At 42.7% G+C, this 27121-nt stretch overlaps 1 protein-coding gene across 1 annotated transcript in view; it reads right to left on the bottom strand.

Moving 5' to 3' along the window:
• Positions 1–12508: 12508 nt before the first annotated feature.
• Positions 12509–27121, bottom strand: part of TLR5 (toll like receptor 5) — a 73876-nt gene continuing 59263 nt past the window's right edge. The window contains exon 2 of the mRNA XM_075595535.1: positions 12509–15646. Coding sequence (XP_075451650.1) covers positions 13039–15646 — 2608 coding nt within the window. The 3' untranslated portion in view covers positions 12509–13038. The remainder of the gene's footprint in view (positions 15647–27121) is intronic.

The following is a 27121-nucleotide window of genomic DNA, read 5'->3' as shown; positions in this document are numbered from 1 at the left end:
AGGGTCAGAAGCAGATAGGCACCCAGATATCAGGAAAGCATTAAAAACCTGGGTTAAAGAAATTAAACAGGCGTTTCACGAGGAGTTACAAACCGCAATGAAGAGCCTACACACCAAGATTGTAGAGGTAGAGGAGCGGACGACAGGACTGGAGGAGGCCATGGAGACAGTCACCGAAGGACAAGCGGCAACAGATGAGGACATAACCCAAATGAAAAAACAGATCTCCCGCCTTCAAGACGCCCAAGAAGAGGCAGAGAACAGATCGCGAAGGAACAATCTTAGAATTCGCAACATCCCGGAGACAGTCCTTAACGAGGAAATCAAGCCATACCTAAACAGACTTTTTCGGAGCATATTCCCAGAAATCGCCGAAGCAAAGCTGGAACTTGACCGAGCCCATAGAATCTACAGGCCGAGAGAATTTGAAAACAGAGGGCCCAGAGACGTAATCACAAGGTTCCATTACTTCCCTTCCATCCATTGCCGTTTGATGCAAGATAAGATCTTGTTTGCCTTTGCAGCTACTGCATGACATTGGGCACTATTGCTAAGCCTGCTGTCTACAAGCACTCCTAAATCCTTCTCCATCAAGGATTCCCCCAATATATCTCCATTTAATTTGTAAGTCGCCTTTTTATTCTTGCATCCCAAATGTATAACCTTACATTTATCTGTATTAAACCTCATTTGCCATTTACCTGCCCACGTTTCCAGTCTCTCCAAGTCCTTCTGAAGAGAAATTACATCCTGCTCTGATTCTATTACCTTAGACAATTTAGTATCATCAGCAAAGATGGAGACTTTGCTCTCGGTCCCAACCTCAAGGTCATTAATAAACAAGTTAAAAAGCAGGGGTCCCAGTACCGATCCCTGAGGTACTCCACTCACGACTTTAGCCCAACCTGAAAAAGTTCCATTTATGACAACCCTCTGTTGTCTGTCCTGTAACCAGTTTTCAATCCAGGTGCATATATTATTACTGAGTCCAATTTTCTTTATTTTGTACACCAACCTCTTGTGTGAAACCATACCAAAAGCCTTTGCAAAATCTAAGTAGACCACATCAACTGCATTACCCTGGTCTAAATTCCTACTTACCTCCTCAAAGAAACAAATAAGGTTTGTTTGGCAAGGTCTATCCTTCATAAATCCATGCTGACTATGACTAATAATTTTGTTTTCCATTACAGTAGGTATTCCTGAATATTATCCCGTATTAAACCTTCAAGTAGTTTCCCTACTATTGAAGTCAGGCTTACAGGTCTGTAATTCCCCAGATGTGATCTAGCTCCCTTTTTAAATATAGGCACCACATCTGCTTTATGCCAATCTTGTGGTACTGAGCATCATCAATAAAGATGACCTTGTTCACAAGAACCCCACTGTGTGAGTGTGAAGTTACTCCACAGCGGAAGGCACCACCAAGAAGGAGTTCCTCGTCAAAACCATCTCCTTGCGGACGCAGAGATCCTGATGAGGTGGAGGCACTGCACTGTATGTAGGTAGGACTCTAACACACTACCTCAGCTGACTGTCTGGGTTGGCATTCCCCAAAAACCATCATGCGGGAGACTCAGGAGTCCTGTTGCCAACAGGTGCACCACCAGACACAACCATGTAATGGGGACTGGTTAGACCACAGGGGCCAATGTGACATTGGGTGGGTCAGTCGGGTCCAGAAAAACCGTTACAGATGCATACTGTACAAGTCAATTTGCAATAGGTCATTGTTACAAATTAGGAATGTTTGATCTGTAATGTTTAAACTGGAGCTCTCTCTAGTGGCTAAAACCTTCATGCGGCTTCCTTAGCACCAGCAAGCTGAGTGTTCCTATTCAGTCTATAAATGCAATCCTACATAGGGTTGCTGAAAAACAAACGTTGTCATTCATTTAACTGTCTAATTGGCTTCCTCAAGCAATCGTAACCATGCTAAAAGCAAAGATTTGGCTGCTTGTGTTTCTTTGATAAATAATCACAAACTGCCTTTCTTAAGGGTCTCTGGATAATAAATATATTGAAAAATCACTATAAGTAGCGGATTTTGGTTCAATTTAAATGTCAATTACCCAGATTGAACCCCTCAAATGTGTCCCTGCCATTAGTATAATTTGGTCCCTGGAGGGATTATCCCTTTATGACCTGATTCATTATTACATGCATCTGTTCTTCATAAACGGCTCAATGCAGGTTTACCAAGCATCTGTTTTTGTCCTCTTAGCAATGCCAGTTCAGGAGGATTATGGTTGGAAGGGCAGTTTTGGGAGTTTCGTGGGCACTTACTCAGCATGACATTTACATGAGTTCACAGCGATTCTATTCTGTGTCCTTGGAGTGATATGTCCTCTTCCTCCTTTAGAAGGGGATACATAACGTTGTTCATGGTTGAGGGTAGAGAGTAAGAGTAGGGGAAAGCATATACATGAATGGGAGTATGGGGGCTGTTGCCTGGTGGTGAGAATGTTATGGTGTTCAAGGTGGCTTGGTGACAGTGGTGGATCATCTGTAAAGGTGTTCCTGGGTAGAGTAGCTAAAATGTAAGGGTGACATTGTGAGTGGGGTGGTTGTCTAGGGGTGAGGGTGAATATGGGGTGGGCGGGTGTAACTGTTTTAGAGAGAAGTGGTTACCTGACAGTGTGAATAATAATAATAATAATAATAGCATGTTCTTGTATAGCGCTGCTAGTTGCATGTAACGCTTTACAGAGACATTTTGCAGTCACAGGTCCCTGCCCCGTGGAGCTTACAATCTATGTTTTTGGTGCCTGGGGCACAGGAAGATAAAGTGACTTGCCCAATGTCACAAGGAGCCAACGCCGGGAATTGAACCAGCTTCAAACTCTCAGTGCCAGTCAGTGTCTTTACTCACTGTGCCACTCCCTCTCCCTCTGTGAAGAGAGAAATGAGCTGAGGATGTGGGTGTAAGTGTGAGGAGAGTGTGCTGTTGAGGAGTTTGAGGTTGCTAGGGCAGAGGAGGTGAGTTGAGGGGGTCACCCATGGGCGGATTTCCCATAAGACTAACAAACTATAGCCTAGAGCGGCAATCTTTTTGGGAGGCAATTTGTGTGTGCGCGCGCGTCTCTTACCTTTTCCGGAGCGAGCCACCTCCTGTAGCGAAGCGCGTCACATGCCATCAAGTTGCCATGACAACGCGGCGTCACATGCCGACGTGACGTCGCGTTGCCGTGACGCAGTGACACCGCGTTTCCATGACAACGTGCCGTCACATGACGCCATGAGCGTAGGAAGGTCGCCCCCATGCGGCAAAAAAGGTAACTCCGACACTGGGTTACCCGAGAATATGAATAGAGAAGTAATACTGTAGATTACCTGCGAGTGTTAGATTGGGTATTTATGGTGTAAGTGCACGGGTTACCTGTGGGCAAGTGACATGTATAACAGTTGATGGTATGGGGTGGAGTGGCATATATTACAAAGGCTTTCACTTGCTTCAAGTGCTACTTTGTCTTAAATGGCTTACAAATTTCAGATGTACTTTTTCTCTTACACGTACCAGTACAAAGAGGTGGCCCTCATGCACAATCCTACTCATTTTCTGGCACCTCCAGCATTGAATAGCTTATTGCACCTTGGCTAATGTTTTTTTCCTGTGTATATTATGGCTCATTAGCACCACCTTGAGACTAATCAGTGTAATTTCATTTATTTTTTTTGTCCTTGGTGCAAACTCACCATGGGTTCCTTCCATGCAGATGTTTTTATCAAGAGCATAACAGCATATTAATACTGTATGTCCCATGTCAGTGGTGTTCAAGTTGTCCTCAAGGGCTACCAAAAAGGACGATTTTCAGGGCAGTACATAACTAAGCAAGTTGTCTTAGTGATGCATAAGGCTGGGCTAAAAGGTTAAGTATCTGTAAATTAGGGGAATCATAAAAACCTGGGAAGGTTATTGTAGTGTGTGTAGGGGGGGGGGGGGGAGATTATTGTCATTTGTGTATTGTGTGGGGGAATTGTGTGAATGAATGTGAGGGGAGGATTGAGGCAGCAGTTTTGAGTGTTGGGGGGGGAGTGTGAGAGGAAAGAGGGAGGGTGAGGAAGAGGGTGTAAGAGGGGGGGAGAGAAATACATGATGAGAGGGGGGGTGAGAGTGAGGTGTAAAAGAGGGGGGCTCGTAGGGCCACCAAAATGCTGGGGGGGGACCCCGATGAAAACTCCAGTCTTAGGCCCCAGGAAAGCTGTCAGCGGCCCTGGGCTCGCTCTCCCCCTATCAGCGGCCCTGCTGTTCATATCTCTCTCTTCTGCCCCAGATAAATGCAGGCGGGGGGAGATGATGGTACGGGCGGTGGTGGGCCACCACAGTGAAGCAGAGGAGCAGCCGTCAGAGGAGAGTTACAAGTTGCACAGATGCAGAGCAGGACAGCCGAGGAAGAGCGCTCTCCAGTGGTCAGACCCAGAAGTCTTTCTTACTTCCGTTATCTATTCTGATACAGCGTGCTCCTCCCTGGTCTTCCTGCTCTGCCTCTGTGCAACTCCTAACTCCTCTGTTGGCTGGTCCTCTGCTTAACTCTGGCATGGAGGAGAAGGAGAGAGAGAGAGCTGGAGGAGAGATGATGAGAGATATACTCCAATTTAAATCAAGGCAAATTTTTCTCCTGAATCTACGGAATACATTCACTTATAATGTGGCCCTGAAAAAATGTTTGCCCGGGGGCCCTGCATGTCTAGCTACGCCACTGATTTGTACGCAGGCATTGTTTGAAATATATATATTATTTTTATTTCTAATAAATACTAGCTGAAAGTTCCCAGCGTTGCTCAGGAATTCTAAGAAACAAACCTTATCCCTCCCCTCCTCATCTCTCTCCACCACCCTTCCCTCTCCACCACCCTTCCCTCTCCACCACCCTTCCCTCTCCACCACCCTTCCCTCACCACCACCCTTCCCTGTCCTCACCTGTCTCCCTCCCATAACTTTTCTTTAATACCTTATGATGCCCCCCCCCCCACCCCCAATTCTTTCCGTCTCTCTCTCCTTCTCCACCATTCTTACTTTCTCCTCACGTACCAACTGACTTCCTCTCTTTCTTTCTTCGTCTGCTTTCGGTGTAAACTTTATAGCTATCTGACGCTCATTAGGATGATACGTGCCAGATACGTAGCCTACCAGGAATGACACGCAGTGGCTGACTTGCTTAGAGAAATTGTAACAACTCATAGAATTAAAAATAGAATGTATGCAAACAGACACAAACCTGCTCCTTGATCTCAGGAACCATCATGCTAAATTTAGTTACAATATTTTAAGGTGTCCAAATGCAGGGCGAACAGACAAACATCTTTCCAAAAAGTGGCTGCAGACTTATAACCTTTTGGCCAAAGGGTTTAACTAAATGACCCTTACTCATGAGCAGATAAGCACTGAAGTATTGTACTATATGTTGTGTCATTTTGTATGTTGCGCTGGCCTTTGTTTTTGTTTGTACTAGCTGAAAGTACCCAGCATTGTATACTGTATATTGCCACGCTCAGTAGCACTGCTTTTTGACACTAATATATATGCTGTATATATGATGTGAGGGTGGGTTTTGGGGTTCTGGAGCTTCATGGGTTATGCAGCTATTGTTGCTTGGAGGTGTGGCCCCTCCTCCCCATGGTTTAAAGCTCACCCCGCCCCACTTTCCAATTAGCAGTTTTTATCATGATCCTACAGACCCAGTATGGTCTTTCTCCCTCCAGCAGAAAAGAGAGGTACAGGAGAATTGTGCCAGGTAGTGTTAGGACCTGCAGATTGGTCATGCCATGACGTGGCTGCAGGCTTATAACCTTTTGGCCAACGGGTTTAACTAAATGACCCTTACTCATGAGCAGATAAGCACTGAAGTATTGTACTATATGTTGTGTCATTTTGTATGTTGCGCTGGCCTTTCTGTTTTTGTTTGTATACTAGATGTGGTCCCACATGGAACCTAACGTTCCTAGATAGCACTCCCTTTGGAGTGTTCAAGAGGATCCAAACCATGACAGTTCACCATATTTTGAGACATAACGTGATCCTTCCAAGTTTGGTTGTTCTAGGTCTCATAGCTTGGGCATGCATAATGACAAACAGACAAACATTCTGATATATATATATATATATGTATGTATGATATTTTAAAGATTCGTGGTAATTCTACTATGTATATGACCCATATAGTATGCCTTATTTAAAAAAAATATATACCGTATTTCCTCGATTGCAAGACGCACTTTTTTTCCCATTTTCACATGGCTGAAATAGGGACTGCGTCTTACAATCGATGTACTAACAAAAACAGCCAGGGGGCGCTGCAGAAGAAGCCACAGCAGCTTCCCGCGTTTTACCAAAAGCTGCTATGGGCGGTGCGGTGGTCGGCTGTTTGAACCAAGGGCCCCCACCCGCTCGTTCCCCTCTGCAACTCACAACCCCCCCGTGACAGGCAGCTGACCGGTGCGGCACTTCGCCGGCTGCCTCTCCCATCCCTCCCCCCGCCCGCGACTAGCAGCGGTGCGTTCGCCGGCTGCCTCCCCCCCATTAGCTGAGCGGTGGGGAATGTCCAAGGAGGCTTGAGGGGATGAGCTGAGGAGCGCCTGCCACTCAATGTACAGTAACTGACGGAATGACGTTGCTGTAGTGCTGAGAACAGTTGTAGTACAGCGATGTTGTGAGTGTGCTAGTGTGCTGTTGTGCAGTGTTGTGCAGTGTGCTAGTGTGCTATTGTGCAGTGTTGTGCTAGTGTGCTGTTGTGCAGTGTTGTGCTAGTGTGCTTTTGTGCAGTGTTGTGCAGTGTGTTGTGCAGTGTGCAGTGTTGTGCAGTGTGCAGTTGTGTAGTGATATGTAATTGTATGGATAAATGTATGCAATTTTCTGCTAGTAAAAATTTTTTTTTCTGCACATATAATGTAGTGGGTTTTTCCCCCCAATTTTTTTTATTAAATCAAGGGTGCGTCTTAGAATCGATGGCGTCTTGGAATCGAGGAAATAGGGTAAATATATATATTTTTTACAATATATTTGAAGTATTCTATATGTAATGTGCACCCTCTTGTGTCAGATTAAGTGTATTACAATGGACAGTTTTCAGGCAGGTTCATAGTAAAGTTTAGTGTGTAGTTTATTTAGGACTCGACTGAATTACCCATCAAATGCATTGTGAGGCGGTAGGAGACTCCGACTTCCATCAGTGAGGTCACATCGGACTCCCACCTGTAATGTCATCGGAGGGACATATGACGTGAGCGGGAGATTTGGCAGAGGCGCCCGGCTGAACGCCGTATCCTTGTGTACCTCCCACATGCCACTTCGTTCCCCCATGAGCATGTTGGGCACATCATACATACTTTTATTGAACGTTTCTTCATTTGTATCCTGTTTAATAAATGGAGTTACACTGTGTGTTCTCTTTCCTTATGTACCCATTGGGATGTGTATGCATCCTGGGACTAAGATACTGTACTGTCATCCACCAACACTCTACCAGAAAGACATGTAACAAGTATTCATTTTGCGAGTGCCTTTCTCATATACTCTTCTTATCTACTAGCCATGCTACACTATATATATATTTTTTCCCTTATTATGCACCCACTATGGTTGCCAGGTGGCTTCTCTAAAAATATTGGACGCCAAGGTGAGCACACACACACCTCTCTCCACTTCATGCTATTTCCTCCTCTCCTAGGCCCCACCCCAAGGCTCCTGATTGGCTGCATTACGCAGCAGCTAATCGGGATGGAGGAAGCTGCACAGGCCCCTAGCAACAACCCTGCTCTCTCCCCGCTCAGGGAAATCTAGCAAAAAACTTGCCGCTGTCCTAGGCTCACTTTAGCGTGGATTGCTGTTTTTTTACTTCTATATATTTTTATTATTATTATAATAAAGTTATTTTAATACCATCATCATATCACCCAGTAGGGAGAGTGAGTGCCCATAACTTGGTTTACCTTTTCTGGTTTAGTAGTACATATCATTATTTTGCCCAGAGGAGCACCTCCCCCATTTTCTCTCTAGCTGAGCGGGGATTAACCCCTGTGTGTATTGCTCCAGGATCAATACAGCTATTAGAACGTTCAAATATCAGTACACGGACAGCCTCTGAACAAAAGTACACCACTACTGTTAGGAAGATAGAATTAGACCTGAAGACAGCACTTCCAGCTGAGGGGGCAAACTCCTCTGGAATCCCCAATTAGAGCTCGGTTTGTGATTGTGTCGGTAGTGAATCGGCTCAACCCGGAAACAGTAAGGCTATAGTGTGGAAAACAAAGGGAAGTGGACAATCCCCCTCACATCAGAAATACTTTCTCACATACTAGATTCCAAAAAACAAACAAATGATTTTTAGCATGAGATGGGCCATTGTTCACTGACAACCCTCAACTGAAATCAGTCTTGACACCCCAGTGTAAGTCTGCACATCTCCCTCCATTGAAGAGTAGGTGAATGTATAAGGCTGACAGAAATATGTATAAGTTTTATTATATTCACACCAGGGAATTTGTGCACCCACAGTTTACCTCTACAGTAAGGTAACGATGATACTGGCTTTGGCCAGCTTTTAATTGCACTACTCACAAAAGCATATGCTTTACTTAACCCCTTCAGGGCTTTCTCACTAATCCATGGGGCAATAATTACATATATTCAGTGTAGGTACCTGCAAATTTGGGTTATGCTTTGACATTGGCTGCAGGCTTATAACGCTTTGGCCAAAGGGTTCAAGTAAATAACCCTTACTCATGAGATCACTATTTTATTTTAGCCTAATTGGTAGGAGCGCAGGAATCGTTCTTTTTATTTAGCATTAGTGTTTGTGTCATTACCTCAGTGGATTGTTATTTTATTGTTGTATTTGTGTCTGGTTTTATGTATGTTGCTTATTTTTTAGTACACCATGTGTACTTTGGGTATTCCCCGCATTTTTGGCGCTGCATCCTTGTTGCCGTGAAGATGGGGGATGCTTTCTACTGTCTCCAGTCACCATAAAAGCCGTGGGCCTGCGTGGTGTGTGGCACTGTCCCTTTTACGGCCTCCGGATACAGATGCTGGTTGGCGAAGCAGGTAATAAGACAGGTATAAATAGATGTGCTTTCGTGTTTATTTAGTAGCCCTAAGCTTGACAAAGACTGACTGTTGCAGCTGAAACATTGGTCTCTCCAGCTTATTAAATATTTTTTTATTTAATGGTCAGTTGTGTCTATACTTTTTTCCACTAAGTACGAGACTGGAATAGCTGGGTGTAAATGTGTATGTCTGAAGTATTTTACCCCTCTGTTTTGTCTCTGCTTTCAGGCCACTTCCTGGTTTACTGTGGTCCTGGCAGAACCTTCCCTTGTCACTTGGTGCAGTCCTAGCCCCTATTTCCTCCTTGTCTGGTTGCAGCCCTTTCCTTTCAAAGCCAGCAGCCACCGCTTGTGGTTCTTCCCTCACTGCTCCCCTGGGATAGCTTTGTCTTTTTACTTCCCCTTATTCTGAAACCCCAAAGCCCCCTTTTGTTTTCTGTCTGTACTCTCCAATAAAGTTTTCAGAAACTTAAGGAGGATTCTATGTGCTGGAAAATTAGATGAGTTTAACTGCCTGTCTCTACTCATTAAGCCACAGTGAGCCTGGGACAGAACACCCTCACGTTCATCTTTTTATTACAATGAAAATAGGACAAATAGCTACCTATTCTGATATATAAAAATACACTTTATTGAAATGTGTGTCCATAGTAACACGTAACAACATATTTTCAGACACAGTGCAAAATCACATATATTATACAAAGTCTCCCAAACTCTTTACTGAGAAAACATGACCTTCAATTGAAATGCCTACCAATTTCTGGACACATTAACTACCTTTTTTTTATTATTGTGCGTGGGGTATTGTGTGTATCAGTACTTCATTTTTTTTACATTTATGGACACTTCACATTATACAAATATATATTTATCTGTAATAACAAAAAAAATAATAACTGCCATTTTATAAGCTAGAGCTGACATTCAGTATTGTAGAAATCCATCTTTTTGAAAGCGCAATATAATACACTCCTTGAATGGCGGACGTTACGTGACCCCAATGGCCACACTCCCCCGGGTAAGTTGCAATTGTGTGACCACTTCTGCGCTGAACACGACCTCCCCCACAAAATAACCAAAAGCAGCTAAACATATGCTGTATGTTGTAAGGACCTCCAGGCTGCAGTCCGTCATGACGTACAACATACATTAATAGGGTACTAAAAAATATCAATAATGAGCATTTTTGTTTCAGATGCTCCTTGTGTGAATACATAAGTGTGTGAATAATGTTTGACGTTTAATGCCCCTGCTGCTGAACTGTCTTGCTATATATTTAGGTCTGCCAACGGAAATCTTGGGGTCCAGGACAAATGAAAGGAGCAGGACCCTAACCCCCCCTTCCTACTCCCTGCCACATGCATTAGGGATCTCTGAGGCGGATGGGGGGAGGATATGGGCTTAGGGGTGGGGTAGTTATGGATCTGCAGTGGAAGGGGGTTGTTATGTACCTGAGAGAAGTAGTTATGGAACTGGAAAAGGTCGATTTGGACATTTGGGCAGCTAGGTTGGAACTTGGGGGTGGAGGTAGTAGTTATGGACCTGGGAGGATGGGAGAGAAAAGTAATGGTTCTGGGGTATAGGTAGCGGCCTGGGGAGCAGGGTGGGCAAATAGAGAGACGGGAGTTGAGTTTGCCTACCTACGGTCGTGGAGGATTGAGGGGGCATGCTGGAGGGTGCCCACAGGAGGTGTGTCAGAGGGGCAAGCCCCCTCTGACCATCACCTCGGCATATACCCTACAGCAGCCCCCTCTGCTTTGACAAGCACCTCTGAGGATCTGGCACTACATGTTAGGTTTGCCCCAAATATATTGCACATAAGTTATTCTCCATCTAGAAGCAAACCATTGACTATTAATTTAAATTCATTCTAAGTGCAAAGAGCCACATGTAGTAACGTAGGAATTCACAGAAGATAAAGATAATTTAACCCCCAAGCTTGCTTATTGCAGTACAGCTATAAAAACTTTAGGCCCTGCTTTCCTTTGTTGTTGACCCTCTAAGTTTCTCTTATGAATAACACAAGGATTTTTGATGGTCCTCACCCTATTTGCTCGAATCTCCCCTCAGGAGCCTGGTCAATGCAGAAAGGGGAGACATTATATTGTACCCAACATCTAGACACAATGACTATAGTATGCCTAATGGTGGAAACATTAGGTCACTATATTGAGGTATCTGTACAATAATAATTTCAATATAATTGTAAATTATTATATGGAGCCTACATTTATATATTTAGGTGCAAATCCGTCTACACCTGTCTGTTTTTGTTGTTTGTTTGTTTTTTATTATAAAAGACCACCCTGACTTCCCAGATGGTGTTTATGATTTAAAAAAAAAAAAGTTTCTTAGGCTGTGTTAGAAAGCATAAGCAACGGAGAACATAGTAACACAGCTATGTCTATCACAGTGTTTTTCAACCAGGGTTCCCCGGGAATCCCTAAAGGGTTCCCCATCATTTTCAGGTCATTTTAAAATTGGACCAAATACAGAAGAATTTACAAGGTATCTGATCTCAGACGCACTATTAGAGAGGGTGGTGGTTCCTTCCAATTAATCTGATATCAGATGCACTATTAGAGTGGGTTGGGGTTCCTTACAATGCATCTGATCTCAAACACACTATTAGAGTGGGTTGGTGTTCCTCAGAATTTCACATAGGGTTCCTTAACAACAACAAAAAAGCTGGAAACCACTGCTCTATCAAATCAGAAGTTGTATTCAAGCAAATAGCAACATTGTGCCAAGATTTCAGTCCCTAGGGGGGAAATCATCACAGCCAGAGTTACAACAGTCTTCCTGTACGTCAGCAGTCCGGTTTCTTCAGTGACAAACAATGTACAGTAGTTATTTTCAATAAATGGGACTACAATGGTTTCCAGCACTGGAAACAAGTCTTCACAGCATAATGAATATGAGCTACTGTTTTCTATATGAGCAGACTGGGCCTTATATTTATCATCAACTACAAATAAGTCTGTTTCTGTATGCAACTTCAGGGAGCCGTACCTTCAGATGTAAGGATTTATAAATACAATAACATTTCATTGTTGATTATAAAACATTGAACAAGTCTAATGCTGAAGGCTAAGTTTGAAATCCATAACTAAAAACTTAGAAACAGCCAAAAAATAAATGAGGTATTGATTTTTAAAAGTAGTAAAATAAGGAGTTGGGAATAACCTACAAATAATAGGTCGTTGCAATGTACAGGTGCGCCGACGAGTATTCTAAAACTTGCCTTGGAAAATCTGGGACTATCACCAACAAGACCCAGGTACATGTTGGGTACATGCTGGTTACATGCTGGGTACATGCTGGGTACATGCTGCAACATTTCAGTGACATTTCTGCAGACAGACCAATGGCCCATCAGATTAACACAGCAGGGGTGCCTGGCAGTCCCATTCAGTTTGAATGGGACTGCCAGGAGCCCCCGCTGTTAATCCGATGGGCCATTGGTCTGTCTGCAGAAATGTCACTGAAATGTTGCAGCATGTACCTGGGTCTTGTTGGTGATAGACCCAGGCAAGTTTTAGAATACTCGTCGGCGCACCTGTATAAATATATACTTTTGTAGCATAAATCTAAATTAGCATCCCATACTCATTCTTGCATTTAATAAGTCAAAGTGCAGTATCAGGAACAGGCAGAGGAAAACCTGCACTAAATACAGTATATGTTAGAATGTTAGCAATTGAATCAAAACAGCAATGCATTTTCCATATGTAAATAGCAGAGACACAGATTATTACACTCAATAGTCTTTGGCTTATGAAGGTTAAACAGTCCAGCGCAAAAAATACTTAGTCACGTTCTTTTTCTTCCTCGTCCTACAAGACAAGCAAATACCTGTATAAAATCAGAAATGTTCATATTTAGCAAAGTTCTTCACTTGTCCAAACTGCAGAACACAAACTGAACATATTGGTCACGGAAACACTGTTTTTCTGTGGGTATTTATTACAGAAACGTCCCAAAATATTATGATACAGTTGCTATATTTTGCAACTCCACCGAGGTTGCTGTCTTTGTCACTTTTATTTCTTTCTTTTCCACTTTTTGCTCTTTTAAAATTTGGTGGGAAAGTCTACTTAGGAACCAGTCTATGTCTTGGTTGTCTTCCGGCCATTTGAGATACTGACGCCTTTGTACAAATGCCCGGATTGGCTTGTATCTCTTCAGCTGGTACTGCGAAAGTGACCCAACCACTATCATGATGAGCACATCCTTCAGATCACTGAAGTATCTGCTTTGAGCATAGTTAAAGGCTTCTACACACCACCCATCTTTGAGGAACTGCTTTGTCACAATGCAGATGGTTTTGTTACTGTTCCAAATCGCATCACGGATATTCACGATGTGATCCTCCCCTGGAATAAAATCTCTTTCCTCGAAGCACAAATGGAAACGGTTCTTGTCACAATACTGAGAATCCAAACTCTTGAGGAAAGCATTTTGCACCCACTGAAAATCTTTGTTGCTGTAGCACAGGTAGGCATCATACTTGCACATCTCAGCATGTCCTTCTTCCTTCTGGCCATCTACTATTAAGCCTATGATTCTCATGTACAGGGTGAAGCAAAACCCTCTGAAGTGAGTGTACACTATAACTGATGTCATGAAAGTTATAATAGTCAAGGAGGTCAAGACAAATAATGCAAACATAAGTGGCTTCAACACAATATCCTCATTACAATTGTCTACTGAGATGGTATGAAGTGCAACATGAAAATAGGGATCTGGAAATACACAGTAAATGTTATCAGGGGATCCCAAAAGGGTAATGTTAGTTTCATTTAACCATATTATTAAGCTGCTGAGTGTGCAGTCACAGATATATTGGTTATCGGTTATGTCAAGTACACTCAAGGAAGCAAAAACCTCAGGACTGGGCGAAAGCAGCTGGTTTTTGGACAAATCCACAGTTGCCACATTTGTGGGAAAAACACCAGGGAAAAGATGAGTGAGCAAGTTAGAAGATAAATTCAGAGACTGCAAGGATGTTAATCCATTAAAAATACCATCTGGGAGAAAACTAAGGTAATTATTACTGAGTCTAAGAACCTCTAGCTTAGAAAGTTGCCTGAACATGTCCAAACATAGTTCATTTTTCCAAATTAACTGGATCATATTTTCCGATAGGTCTAGATGTACTAAGGAATTATCTTTGGAAATATTGGAATACTTATAACAGCTGGACAAACTATTTTGTTTCAGAATAATGTATTTCAATAATGGAAACTGTAAAAGCTTATATAGGTCACCAAGATTTTTCAATTGATTGCCTGTTAAATCAATGAAAGTGGTACTTAATTTCCCACTGTTTATACTTTTCAGCTTATTTCCCCCAAGTAAAATGTATCCTGTGAATGGCATAGCTTCACAAAACGTAATCGTTTTAATGGCGTTATCACGGAGATCCACAGTCTCTAAATATGTCAGTTGTTTAAAGGCATATCTTTGTATCGGTCCAATATGATTTTGTTGCAGATCGATGTAGGTTACATTGGCAAGTCCATCAAATGCATAGTTATATATCTCACCCAATAAATTATGTGACAGGTTAAGAATTCGAAGGCTCTGAAGTCCATAAAAAGCATACTTTTCAATGCGGTTTATTTTATTGCTAGTGAGTATGAGTAACTCTACTTTAGTAAGATTTGCAAATGTGTACGGGTTTAAGGAAAAAATGTCTCCTACTGATAAGTCAAGGATCTGTAGATCGCTATTTATCAAGCCCGCAAAGGTAGAATTGTCTGGGTCTTTTAAGTTGTTAAAGCCAAAGCTAGCTCCCATCCCATGAGAACTTAACTTTAGTTGTGCCATTCTGGTCCCATTCAAAGCATTGCAAATTTTCTGTGTTTTGTCCACATTGAATCCATTACCCGAAAGTATCAGCGTGTCAAAGTTAATATTTCGGAAGGGATTCCCACAACGGTCCCAGATTATAGTTTCTGAAGAGTATAGGTGATTGAAAGAAATATCCATAACCACAAAGTATTTTCTTTGAAAGCTGTGTAGGTCTCCTTCACAGATACTGGATATTTGGTTCAGTTGTAGGTCCAGTATTTGGAAGTTGTAAAGACGGTAAAATAAGGGGTTGGGTCTGAGATACGTTATTTGGTTCTTAGAAAGGTCGAGGTATTCCAAGGATGTCAAGTCTTTAAAATAGTCATTTTCCAAAATTGACCCATTTAACCTATTAAAGTACAACAAAAGGTTTTTTACATTTGACAATCCCACAAAAGCTTCAGGATCGAGTATCAGCATTTTGTTGCCTGCCAAATCTAATTGAACAAGGTTTGGTAGGCTTCTAAAACTATGTTTCCTTATTGATAGACTGTTGGTGTGCTGTGTGCCAATCTCCAATATCAGCAACCTCCACAACAGAGGGAAGGATGTGGCATTTAATTCCATAATGTAGTTAAAACTTAAAATCATCTTGAGAGTATCACTTGGCACATGAGGAACTTGAGAGAGGTTACAGTGGTTAAACCAAGCAATCCGGTTGATAGTTGTACAGTACTCCTCACTGGAAACCAACAGTGGAGCTCCAAAGATAAACGCCAGCTGGTATAAGATGATGCCCCTAAACAAAAATAGAAATAAATAATAATGAATACGGTTTCTTAAGAGCACATACACTGGCGACACAGTTTATTACACTGCGGCCAGATCCGCAAGCCGGGAAATTTCCCGGCTTGCTAGTGACCGCCCCTCGGCGTGCCGCGCGTCATAGACGCGCGGTCACGCGTCTTCGGGAGCGTGCGCCCCCCTGCACGCGCGTCCAGGGCTCCCCGAGGGAGCCCTGGTGTCCCGCAATCGCGGGACGGCGGCAGGGGGTTCCGGGGGACCCGGCGGACCCGGCAGCGGTAGGGAGAGCGCCCCGATCGGAGGGCGCTCTTCCGCTGCTTCGGCGCGCGCCCGTCACCCTCGGGCGCGCGCCAGGCTACTGCTGCGGCCAAGAACGGGCAAATGCTCAAATAAACTTGGCCGCAGCAGTAGAAAACATACAGAAACAAACAGGTGCCCTGCTTCAGGCTTCTTAAACTACTGGGTCAGTGTATAGTATGTACAGTAGCAGAAAGCAATATTTCAGAAAACAAGCTGTGTAACTGCAAACATGAGTCAAATGTAAAATAAACGAAAATTGTGGTCTGGTCCCTCTTATGGATTTTTATTAAAAAAGGCATACATATTAATGAAAACTGTTAAAGATTTTAAAACTTTCAGTCACTTATTCTTAAGGCATGTAATCTATACGTACAATGCAGTCTAAAAACAAAAGCCCGTTTGAGATAAAGCACAGCATCTGCTTCATATTCTGTCCATTTATTACAGAATGGGTAAGGTACAGCCTTTGGGGGTGGGGGGGAGGGTGTGCTATTGACCTTTTTAAATAACCTTAAACTGATAAAAGTCCCTTTATTGGACTTTCAGGTAGTTAGAGAGCCTATTTAATTAGTTATAGCTCAATACAGCTTTGTTCTAGACTCTATTAACTATCTAGTGAAACAGTCTTCCCCTGACACAGACTACTCCACTCATTTGAATGAATAAGTGAAGCAGAGGGGAATACACCAGCACAGCACAATAAGCAGGGCCCTTAAAAATACAAAAAAAAGCACACGTGTGGGAACGATGCACCATTAGCTAATATTTCATTACCTAGGAAGAAATGGTAGCAGACAAAAAGGAATATGGGGCCATATTTACTAAGCAGTATCATAAGACACCTCAGTGTTACACCACACAGCCCACTCATTTTAATGGACGGTTAGGTGTATTCCAACGCAGGACGTTGTCTTACGATAGAGCACTAGTTCGTATATATGGGCAAGTAATGAAAGTGCGCCAACGTACATTCGAGCGCCAGCTCAGCATCACAGACAAAAAAAAAACAACTACAGTAATGATCAATGTAACTGGCTTCCCATGAAAGATTGTACTGCCATTTTAGTAAACATGTTACTTTGGTTTTTATACAGAAAAAAAACAAACAAATAATGTATACGTTTTTTATTTTCTCTGAGTCCTATACAATTTGAATCTTGTGTGATACTTCTAGTTGTATCCCTTTATTTGTTTGGCTAATGTTGACAGCATAATCATGGCACAAAACAGCAAAAGGAAAAAAAAAAGTGTGTGGAATAATAACTACCTGTATATACGTACAAGTCTGATCATGAAAGGTAAAGATTCTAATAAACCTTCAACGAATTGAAGTACTATTACCGATTAGCAAACAAAGAGAAAAAAGTCCTTGGCGCACTACCAGGTATAATAAACCTGATGGGTAAGTTCCCAGTTCTCTGAATGAAGGAACAGTTCGTAGATCTCACAGATGATCTTTCAGAAATTCTTTGCTGGTGAATGTGTATCTGAAATCAGGCAAAACAAAAGGACCATTGCGCAGTACTCTCTGATACTGGAGATCACACCCACGCAGCTGCTAACTACTTACATGAAAGTGTGTATTAGTGACGTCATCTGAGGTGGACCTGGCGCTCCAAGTTGCGGCCACAATATCTGTTATCATTACACTGATCTGCATTTATGTTTGTTGAGCATCCCGTATATGTAAATAGGTTGAGCGCTTAGTATATGTTTTAGGTTCTCCTTTCTTTCACTATTACCGATTGATTTGAAACATTTTTTTTTTCTAAGAAGGTGCCAATCATATACATTTAACCTAAACATTTAAACATGCCATTCAAGCACAGAGAGGAATACCGGGACGCAGGATCTCGCTATGGAACCAAGCCCCAGTCATAGTTGTTGAGCGGGTGAGAGACATGCAGCAGAGGTTTGTGCTGGGGAATACCCTTACTGGATGTGTAGGGGGTACTTACCGAGTGAACAAGAATCACCTACCGGGGCACTGAGTGCCCAACAGTCACTGGGCCTGGGACATCTGAACTGGCTGCCCTTCAACCCCCTCTAAAAATGTTAAGAACATCCATTGCCTCTATCCGTGTGAATGAATGCACATGCAGCGGCGGATTTCGAAATCCGCCGCCCCTATGCCAGCCGCCTCCTTTTGGCTCCCCTCCTCCTTCCGATTCGCGGTGTAATTTTATCACCAAAGCGACGTCCCACTACGTCTCATTGCCATGGTAACGAGGCATCATGAAGTCATTTGACGCCACAACGCCACATTGCCATGGCAACATGACGCCACATTGGTGACGTCCGGGGTGTCACTTGACAGTGTGAATCGGAAGGAGAAGGGGGGGCGGCAGAAAGGAGACAGCAAGGAGGCACGCGGCACATGTAAGAGACTTCCCATCAGGCCAGAGAGCACGGCAAATGTATATGGGGGTGGACATTTTTGCCGCCCCAGGTCGGGCCTAATGGGAAGTCGGCCACTGTGTACAGGATTTCCCAATAAATCCATCCTTCTGTGGCTCATCGGGCCAAATATAATAATTAGAGATGTACCAGGTCCAAAAAATGTTCGGGTAACGGGTATCGGGTCAAAATAAATAAATTACCCGGACAGGTAGGTTGGAACTTCCTGCAGCTGGCGGTGGTGGCTTAGGAGGATAACAGCGACATCCTGGTGGCAGTGAGGAAGATGACGGCGACATCCTGGTGGCGGTGGGAGCAGAGAAACATGTGAGCAGGAGAAGAGTGGCACTAGAGGACAGTCGGGGAGGAGCGCGCCCCAGCGGTCTGCCCCCGGAAGTCTTCAGACTTCAGGTATCTGTCGCTATAGCAGGCAGACCGCAGGGGCGCGCTCCTCCCCGGCTGCCCTCTAGTGCCACTCTGCTCCTGCTCACATGTTCCTGTGGTCCCACCGCCAACAGGATGTCACCATCATCTTCCTCACCGTAGCCAGGATGTCGCCGTTGTCCTCACCCTCCACTGCAGGTAAGTCTCTTCTGCTCCTGCTGTTCTCCAAATGAAGGACCGATGGAGCAGAGCAGGACAGAATTACCCGGCATCGGATTCCAGCATCCTGGGCCGGGTCCGGGTAATTTCAAGGAAGGAAAAATTTGGATGGGTACCCGGTACATCACTAATAATGTATGTGTGAAACCTTTATTTCATGTAAAATTGTAGTGAGCTTAATGTAACTGGGTATGGCTTTGTTCCCTGGGTGTGCTAGGCTGGTAATACACTTATCCTGCCGCACGCCCATGGATCTGGGTTTAGCTGGAGGAGGTTGGTGACATGGGAGTGTGAGGATGGGCCAGCCTCCTATCGGAGAGCCATTGTCTGCCTAGACAGAGAGGCGCCTATCTCATCAAGAGATAGCAAGTCAGCATTTATTTATTTATAAAATGTTTTACCAGGAAGTAATACATTAAGAGTTACCTCTCGTTTTCAAGTATGTCCTGGGCACAGTTAATATGACAAAATACATGATTACAAATACAGTTACATTAATGAACAGAGTATACATTATATACAGTACAATAGCTTCATGAATTGTCATACAAGTTATGTGATTTATTGGTTACAATGTGGTTGTAATATGTCATACATTGGACGCACAATTAGACCTGTTAGAATAAGGATACAAGAACACATCAGACATATTCTGAAGAAAGATATGTTGCATCCTGTTTCCAGGCATTTTTCATTGTGTAAAATGGGTAACATCTCTAACTTTTCATTTTCAGCATTGGAACATGTTAAGATCCACCCTAGAGGTGGAGATAGGTTAAATAAACTTAACACTAGAGAAATGTATTGGATTCATGTTATGAATACATTAGATCCAATGGGGATTAATACAGATTGGGATTTAAAACACTTTTTGGTTTGAACACTTTTTTAATTCATGACATTTAAGATTTATGTGTTTTTTTCACTAGATATGGTTTATATACTGTTATAATAATATTTTTTATAATATATATATATATTTGGCCCTTATAGATTTTTAGATTTTTATTTTTATTTGATACTTTTTTCAGTTTGATATATTTATTACTAATTTAGGTATATTTGTTATTATATAGTATTTAAATATATTTTTTCATATACATGAATCCATATACATTGGACAGTGGATCCTCTGAATAGGATATACATATTGTTAAGACTGATTTAGATATTTTCTACCATGTATGTTTAAATATGACTAAAGATATTGAATGCAAGGATATCTTAGGTATGCAAGAGTTCGATAAGGCTCTTTTTATAATATACGTTTGTTGCTAGTTTGTGCTACTCAGTTATAGGTACTTGTATTATATGTCTTTTGTATACAAATGTTGTTTTTAACCATATTCTGTGTCTCATTGTATCTTGTTTATACATCTGTTTATCCATGATGATGTTGTGTAGGTGAATACCACTGATTATCAGGGGAATGATGTCTCCTTGTAAATCATTATATATTTAATTATCACCTGTGGTATTAATTGCTCAATTAATTACAGTGAACCAATGGGCAGCAAGGTTTCACTATATATACATCATCATGTATAGTACCTGATACTCTTTGACAAAGTCCTAGGCTGGGACGAAACGCGTCAGAGTTCGCTCTGTAGCACCCTTTTAGTGTATATGCACTTTAATAAACTACCCTTTTATTGATTTATTCTGCGTGTGGACTTGGATTTCCTTAACCCGGACGGCAGCAGTGCACCGCCTACTTGCTCTATTTTTGTTTGACTTTCCCGGCTTGGAGCACGCTACACGTCACTTCCGGTTTGGAGTATCCTGACGTCATCGGCTGATGGTGGATGCCGAACGCCGAACGCTGAACGCCGAGAGTGGAGAGCGGTCAGAGACATACTTCGTGTCAAGACAGTGAGTTATTTGCCCTTCTTTATATCCCCAGTTACCTCCGCAGTGGGGTCCTTGGTCTAGTGTGGCACCGGGAAGTGAGAGGCAGTGGCGGAGGGTGGCGGCACACTCAGCCGGTTTGTCTCTGCTCAGGGGACGCGGCGGTAGTGTTACCACTGTACCTCCTTACCACATCATAGCCCCTACCCATGTGAAGCCACTATCACTTGATCAAGTGGGATGATTATAACAGTATACGATTTAAATACCACACTGGGACTCTGACGGAAGTTGACTTTATTTATATATATATTATCAGTTTACTCTGGATGATTGTTTTTGCTGGTATACAATTTGGAGCATCAGTGTTTCCTGAGAAGTGATTCTGGGATTTTCTTTGCTTATACAGTACAATACATTGCATGCACAGTTAGAGAAGATGTATATTATAGGCTTATGTAACAGTTACAGACTAGATTAAAATGTGAGACAGCCTTAGTTTTGAAAGAACTTAAACTGGTGTTGGATGTGAGAGTCTCTGGTAGGTTGTTCCAGTTTTGGGGTGCACGGTAAGAGAAGGAGGAGCGGCCGGATACTTTGTTGATCCTTGGGACCATGAACAGTCTTTTGGAGTCAGATCTCAGGTGATAAGTGCGGCATGTGGTAGGGGTGAGGAGCTTGTTCAGATAGCTGGTTAGCTTGCCCAGAAAGTATTTGAAGGCAAGACAGGAAAGGTGAACTTTGCGCCTGGACTCTATTGATGACCAATCTAGTTCTTTGAGCATTTCGCAGTGATGTGTGTTGGGGAATATGGGCAGGTAAGCGCTGTCCTCGTTGGTTGGTTTGTAATGCCTATCCTTGTCTCAGCCTCCCCGTTACACCCCAGCCCAGATTGGCCAACACAGGCAAGCTGTTTCACTGTAATTGGCCCAACACACAGCATCTGAGTGGTAATTGGTTGCCGCCCAGTTCTCCATAATTTCCTAAGGAGGCACGGAATCTAGAAAGGTGCAGGCCATCTCAGCTCCACAGACCTTGCTCAGGCTAGCATGGAGATGGACGAAGCGGTGCACTCTGAGGTTGTGCCAGAGACACCCGACAGCAAGGCTGCCTGCTATTCCGAGCAGGAGATTTCAAGTTGACTTCTGCGACTTGCATCCAGTGCTGCCTGGAGTCCTCGATCCCTCACAGGAGTGGGAGCTGCGCTGGATAAGCCATTTTGGTAGCGCCGGGGACCTAAGACTGCTTGGATTCCCCCTATATCCCCTGTTTGGAGTCGGTATAGCTTTGTTGGTGATTGTGTTGTCTGCTGGTTCTGGTCAGAATAAATATACGTTTATTTGTGCTCTGTGTCCTGTTTGGTGCTTGATCCTGTGAAAGAGTCCTGGCCTCCCATTACAATATACATTTAAATAAGCACTCCATTCTAGGCAGTGACATGTTAAAAATGTAGATAACCAATGCCTGTTTTACAAAGTTGGAAAACATGGTAAGCTGGGAAGGGTTTGACTGTCCTAAGTGCCCTCTCCTTCTCCTGCTTGTCCTCTGGAAGGGAGGACACCTACTCATCCTTCCCAAGTTTCTTCCAGGAAATCAATTAAGATGCTTTAAGTTGTTCTTCCTTGATCCTTCTGAAGAGGATGCTAGAACTGGAGACGATACACTAAGTTGGTATTGTGACTGGTAAGATTTTACTTAGAGTATTATTTAATTAAGCACTTGTTAATACATTCTCATACTGTGGTGAAAATAAATCAAATGCCAAAACAACCCAAAAATTCCATGTGCCCAATTACCTTCACTGCAGGATCATGTGCAGTTTCTTAAGCAAGATGTCGAATTATGAAGCAGCCTAATATTAACTTTGTGTTTTTCGCACAAATGTCCCTGTGTCTTAGCACCTCTTATTAATGATGAGGCCATGTTTACCAAGCCTTGGGCTGCCTTCCAGCTATGAGATGCCTTAAAACTTGTTAGGTAAATCTGGCCTTATGTACATAGCCAGCATTTTGTCACAAATTCCACTCATCTAGTGTAATATGTAATAATGATGTTGTATGAGAACATAAATATGTAATATTGTAGCAGCCAAAGGCTGCATAACCCCCTGCGTTTACACTTACCCTCTTGACCATACCATACAAATCTTGCATTCCTACGTACTCCATACACACCACTTAGATTGTAGCCTCCTCAGGGCAGGGACTCTTTTCCCCAATGTTATATCTACATTTGCTTCACGTATCCCTACTTGTATTGTTCTTCCCTACAGGGAGCCTTGCATAATATCCCGGTAGTCACTTTTAGGGTTTCCAGGTGTCCAGTATTGAACCGGACTGTCCTGTATTTGGGTACTCTGTCCAGTCAAAAAAATTAGAGGACATGTATGTGTCTGGTATTACCTTTATGGACATAGTGACCTGACCGGCTTGGAGTGCCTTGGGATTTCCCAGAGCAGGGCAGTTGTTAGGGGGCTGGGCAATGCAGCCAATCAGGAGGTGGTGTCAGGAGCCTGGGGGTGGGGCCAAGGAGGAGGAAACCGCATGGAGCAGAGAGGTGTGAGAGGGTGTGTGTGTGTCTCTCTCGAGTGCGTCACACCTTTCACCATTGTGTCCATTATTTTTGGGAAAGCCATCAGGCAACCCTACTTCTAGGTCCAAAGTGAACTAATGGCAGTGGCCTGTTTAATGGCTTAAATATAGGTAACTGACTCATTTTTATTATTCAGATAAGTATACATATTTGTAAAAGTATTCTTAAAAAAAACATTTCCTGTCTCCTTTGTAATGCAATGCTTTGGCCTTTTTTTATGATCGTCACCTAATTTTTATTGTGATAAGACTATTTGTAAAATGTTGTACATTGGTCAACTGTAGATCAAGACTTTTCTTCTATTTGTGGTTTTGTTTAAGCCGCTTATATCCCCATCATTAGCCGGAGTGACAAAGGGGAAGATCAATAATTGGGATATAGGATTAGAAAGTAAATGAACAATCTTTTTTTGCTTCAGCCCGATAAGCACAGTTTATATACAATACATTATACAAAAGATATAATACAGTTCTGATGTATAAACCCTGACATTTACTTTTTTCCAGGCACTGGGGCTTATTCAATAAAGTGCGATAACGCTGATTTGGCGCTACCACACGAAAAGTGCTATTGATGATTAGAACGGTGCGGTGTTGCACACACATACCTGTGTCAGTGCTGCAGCCAGTTCGTAAGGAATGGGAGACGGGGGCAGCGGCTGCAGCGCTGACTGACAAGTGGATTAGTGCAACATCAGTCAGTGAGGGAGGGGTGGGGGCGAGGGAGTAGAGAGCAGATGTCAAAGGCTGGGTGGGGGGGGGGGGGGGAGATGGGTAGAGAGCTACTAGGATGGCTCTAAAACCTACTTAACCACTCGCTGTAGTGACACTGACCAAGTCTCTGCAGCAAAGAGGTTGATCTACACTCATTCATGCTAAGTGTAGGAAAGCATGTGATTATAAGCAGGTAAGCAAGTAGGTGATTATGGGAAATGGACGCGGTTAACTGGCTATATAATGCAACGCCAAAATAGGTATAACTTGGGTTATACCGTTTTCTGACAATTTTACATCTGACGAAGTGATGCACTTATAATATGTGGAAAATGTCCTCATATGATCCAATTTCCGATGGTTAAGTGGTTTCATCACCACTGCTGTTGCATAAAAATGTGTTTGGGTGTGTACAAGAGAGAGAAAACAGGAGTAGCTTAGTTATTTAACCCAGTAACCAGTGGGATTCTCAACTGCTAAAAAACAAAGCTTCCAGAATCCTCATAGGTTGTTAATCCACCCACAAGAGAGTTTTTTAATAGATGTAATAGCGTGAACAAATCTACACACCTCTAGGGCTGATTCAGCTAGAAAACGTGTGAATGTAAGTAAATCTGCACCGCAAAATATTTAGCGAATATTCAAAAACCTGGAAATAATCCAAATCGTTTAGAAATAAAAAAAATCAGCTCAAAAGCATGCAATTTTGTGAGTCTATATTAGAAAAAGGTGTATACTTTATATAGCATAGCATAGCAGTGTATTGTATTGTATTGTATTGTATTATATGTCTTTATTTATATAGCGCCAAAAGTGTACTCAGCGCTTCACAAAGAATACAGTGCAGGGAATTATAATTATACAATAAGTGCAGCAAAATCAGACAATAGGAAAGGAAATCCCTGTCCGAAGAGAAATCCCTGCCCCGAAGAGAAATCCCTGCCCCGAAGAGAAATCCCTGCCCAGAAGCAGTGAAGAGAACGCAGTTGCTGCCGCCACAAACCCAAAACAACACACAAATGAGTCACAACAGAAATTGCGCCCTATTTATAGTTGTAAATGTGCAAATATTCTAAGGTAATTTAAAGGCAAAAAATATAAACTATTGAGGCACATTTTCCAAACTATTGCAAATTCACAAATAATGGAAAATGTTACTTATATGGCAAATTATCTCTAGGTACAGATACTGGAATATTGGAGTGAAGACAACAGACCGCGTTGCTGCATCTTTAGAATGCCCCAAACCGTAGCGGGATTAATGTGTTATCATTAAAATTACTTGAATTCAAAATTAGTATAATTTAAATTGTGTGTAACACTAACAAATTAATAAAAAAACTTAAGTGCAGGGGGGGGGGGGAGGGTGCTTATGCTTTTCAGGTTTGTTCATTTAGCCATAGTACAACTGATCACAGACAATGAACTGCTGCAGGATGTATAATCATCTTATTATTCAAATGACAGTGAATAATAGTACACCATAACGTTTAAGGTAGCAATAATATACGTAGGTGACCAGAGAAAATCCAGTGCCTCCCTGCACTGATATCCCATATACAGCAGCGGATTTCAAAATTCGCCGCCCCTAGGCACTTACCTGTGTCTGGCGCCTCCTTGCTACCGCAGTCCCGCTCCTTCAGAATCGAGGGTCAAATGACGCCACGGTAACGCGCCGTTGCCATCACTTGACGTCATTTGTAACGTCCACCGTGTCATTTGACGCTCGATTTTGAAGGAGGAGGGAGGCGGCAGACACAGGTAATTAGGTGCCTTCCTATTAGGTCCGATATGCCCAAGAGTGCGGCAAATGCATATGGGGGCGGACATTTTTGCCGCTCTAGGCCCGGGCCCCACGGGCCTAATGGGGAATCTGACACAGCTACTGTACATGATATAGTTAGAACACATAGGTAATTATCACTGAATACACTTTATGATAAATTGTAACAATTCTATGTAGTTATATCCGTTGGCTACAGAAAGTATCTATCACGTGATATGTCACACGCACCCAGAGCGTGTGACGCCATCACGGGGGGAGGGGGTGGGAGCTGTACTTGTTTGTTTTATTACAGCACTACAGCACGGGGCGCCGTTCTAGTGCTGAGGAGATACTTGCAATTTAGGACTACAGTATATACTGACTGAATATACGTTTAAGAGACTTTAGCGAGAACCTACTCTTTGGAGCAATACATACTTCATCCCCAAATAGCTGAAACAGATACTATATAAGAGTACTCTGAATCTAAATATCTGCTCTGTGGAAACGCTCTGCCACCATTTTTTTTTTGTGACAATAATATGAGCCCATTAAAAACATAGGCTACAAGCAATTGCTATTAAACAAAGGTTATATTTGAACTGCTACTGTACATGATAGATATAACTATCACTGAATAGAACTTTCTGATAAATTGTGTGTGTTCCAACCATATGGGAAAATCGGTGCAAAAAACTTCTTAACGAGGCACCGGATTTTCTCTAGTCACCTACTTATACCATTACTACCTTAATGAAAGGTCATAGTGTACTATTATTATTATTATTATCGTTTGTTTGTGAAGTGCCAACATATTCCGCAGTGCGGTACAATGGGGCACAGTTATGTATATTATAAAAACATGACCAGTTACATACAGGTGATGACAAACATGCACTAACAGATACAAAGAGCTAATGAGGGACCTGCTCGTGAGAGCTTACAATCTAGAGGGAATGAGGGACAATATTGAAACAAGAAGGTGAGGTGACTGCTCATTGTAGGAGAAGGTGTGGCTCAGATTAGAATATGGCTCAGTCTGATAGCTGAAGCCATTAAGGTTTGGGGGGGATCTTACATATGGGGGAGATTGGTCCAGCCACACAGCTTGTCCCAATGGGGTTGGAGGCAGAGGGGAGTTGGATGTTAGAGGTATGGTAAGTAGCCTTCCTTGAAAAGGTGCGTTTTCAAGGACTTTTTAAACATCTGAAAGTTGTGGGAGAGTCTAATGGTGCGTATAGGGAATTCAAAA

Source organism: Ascaphus truei, chromosome 4 (genome assembly GCF_040206685.1).
Source record: "Ascaphus truei isolate aAscTru1 chromosome 4, aAscTru1.hap1, whole genome shotgun sequence".
NCBI lineage: Eukaryota > Metazoa > Chordata > Amphibia > Anura > Ascaphidae > Ascaphus > Ascaphus truei.
The sequence above is the reverse complement of the archived record's forward strand: the minus strand, read 5'-3'. Positions and strand labels throughout refer to the sequence as shown.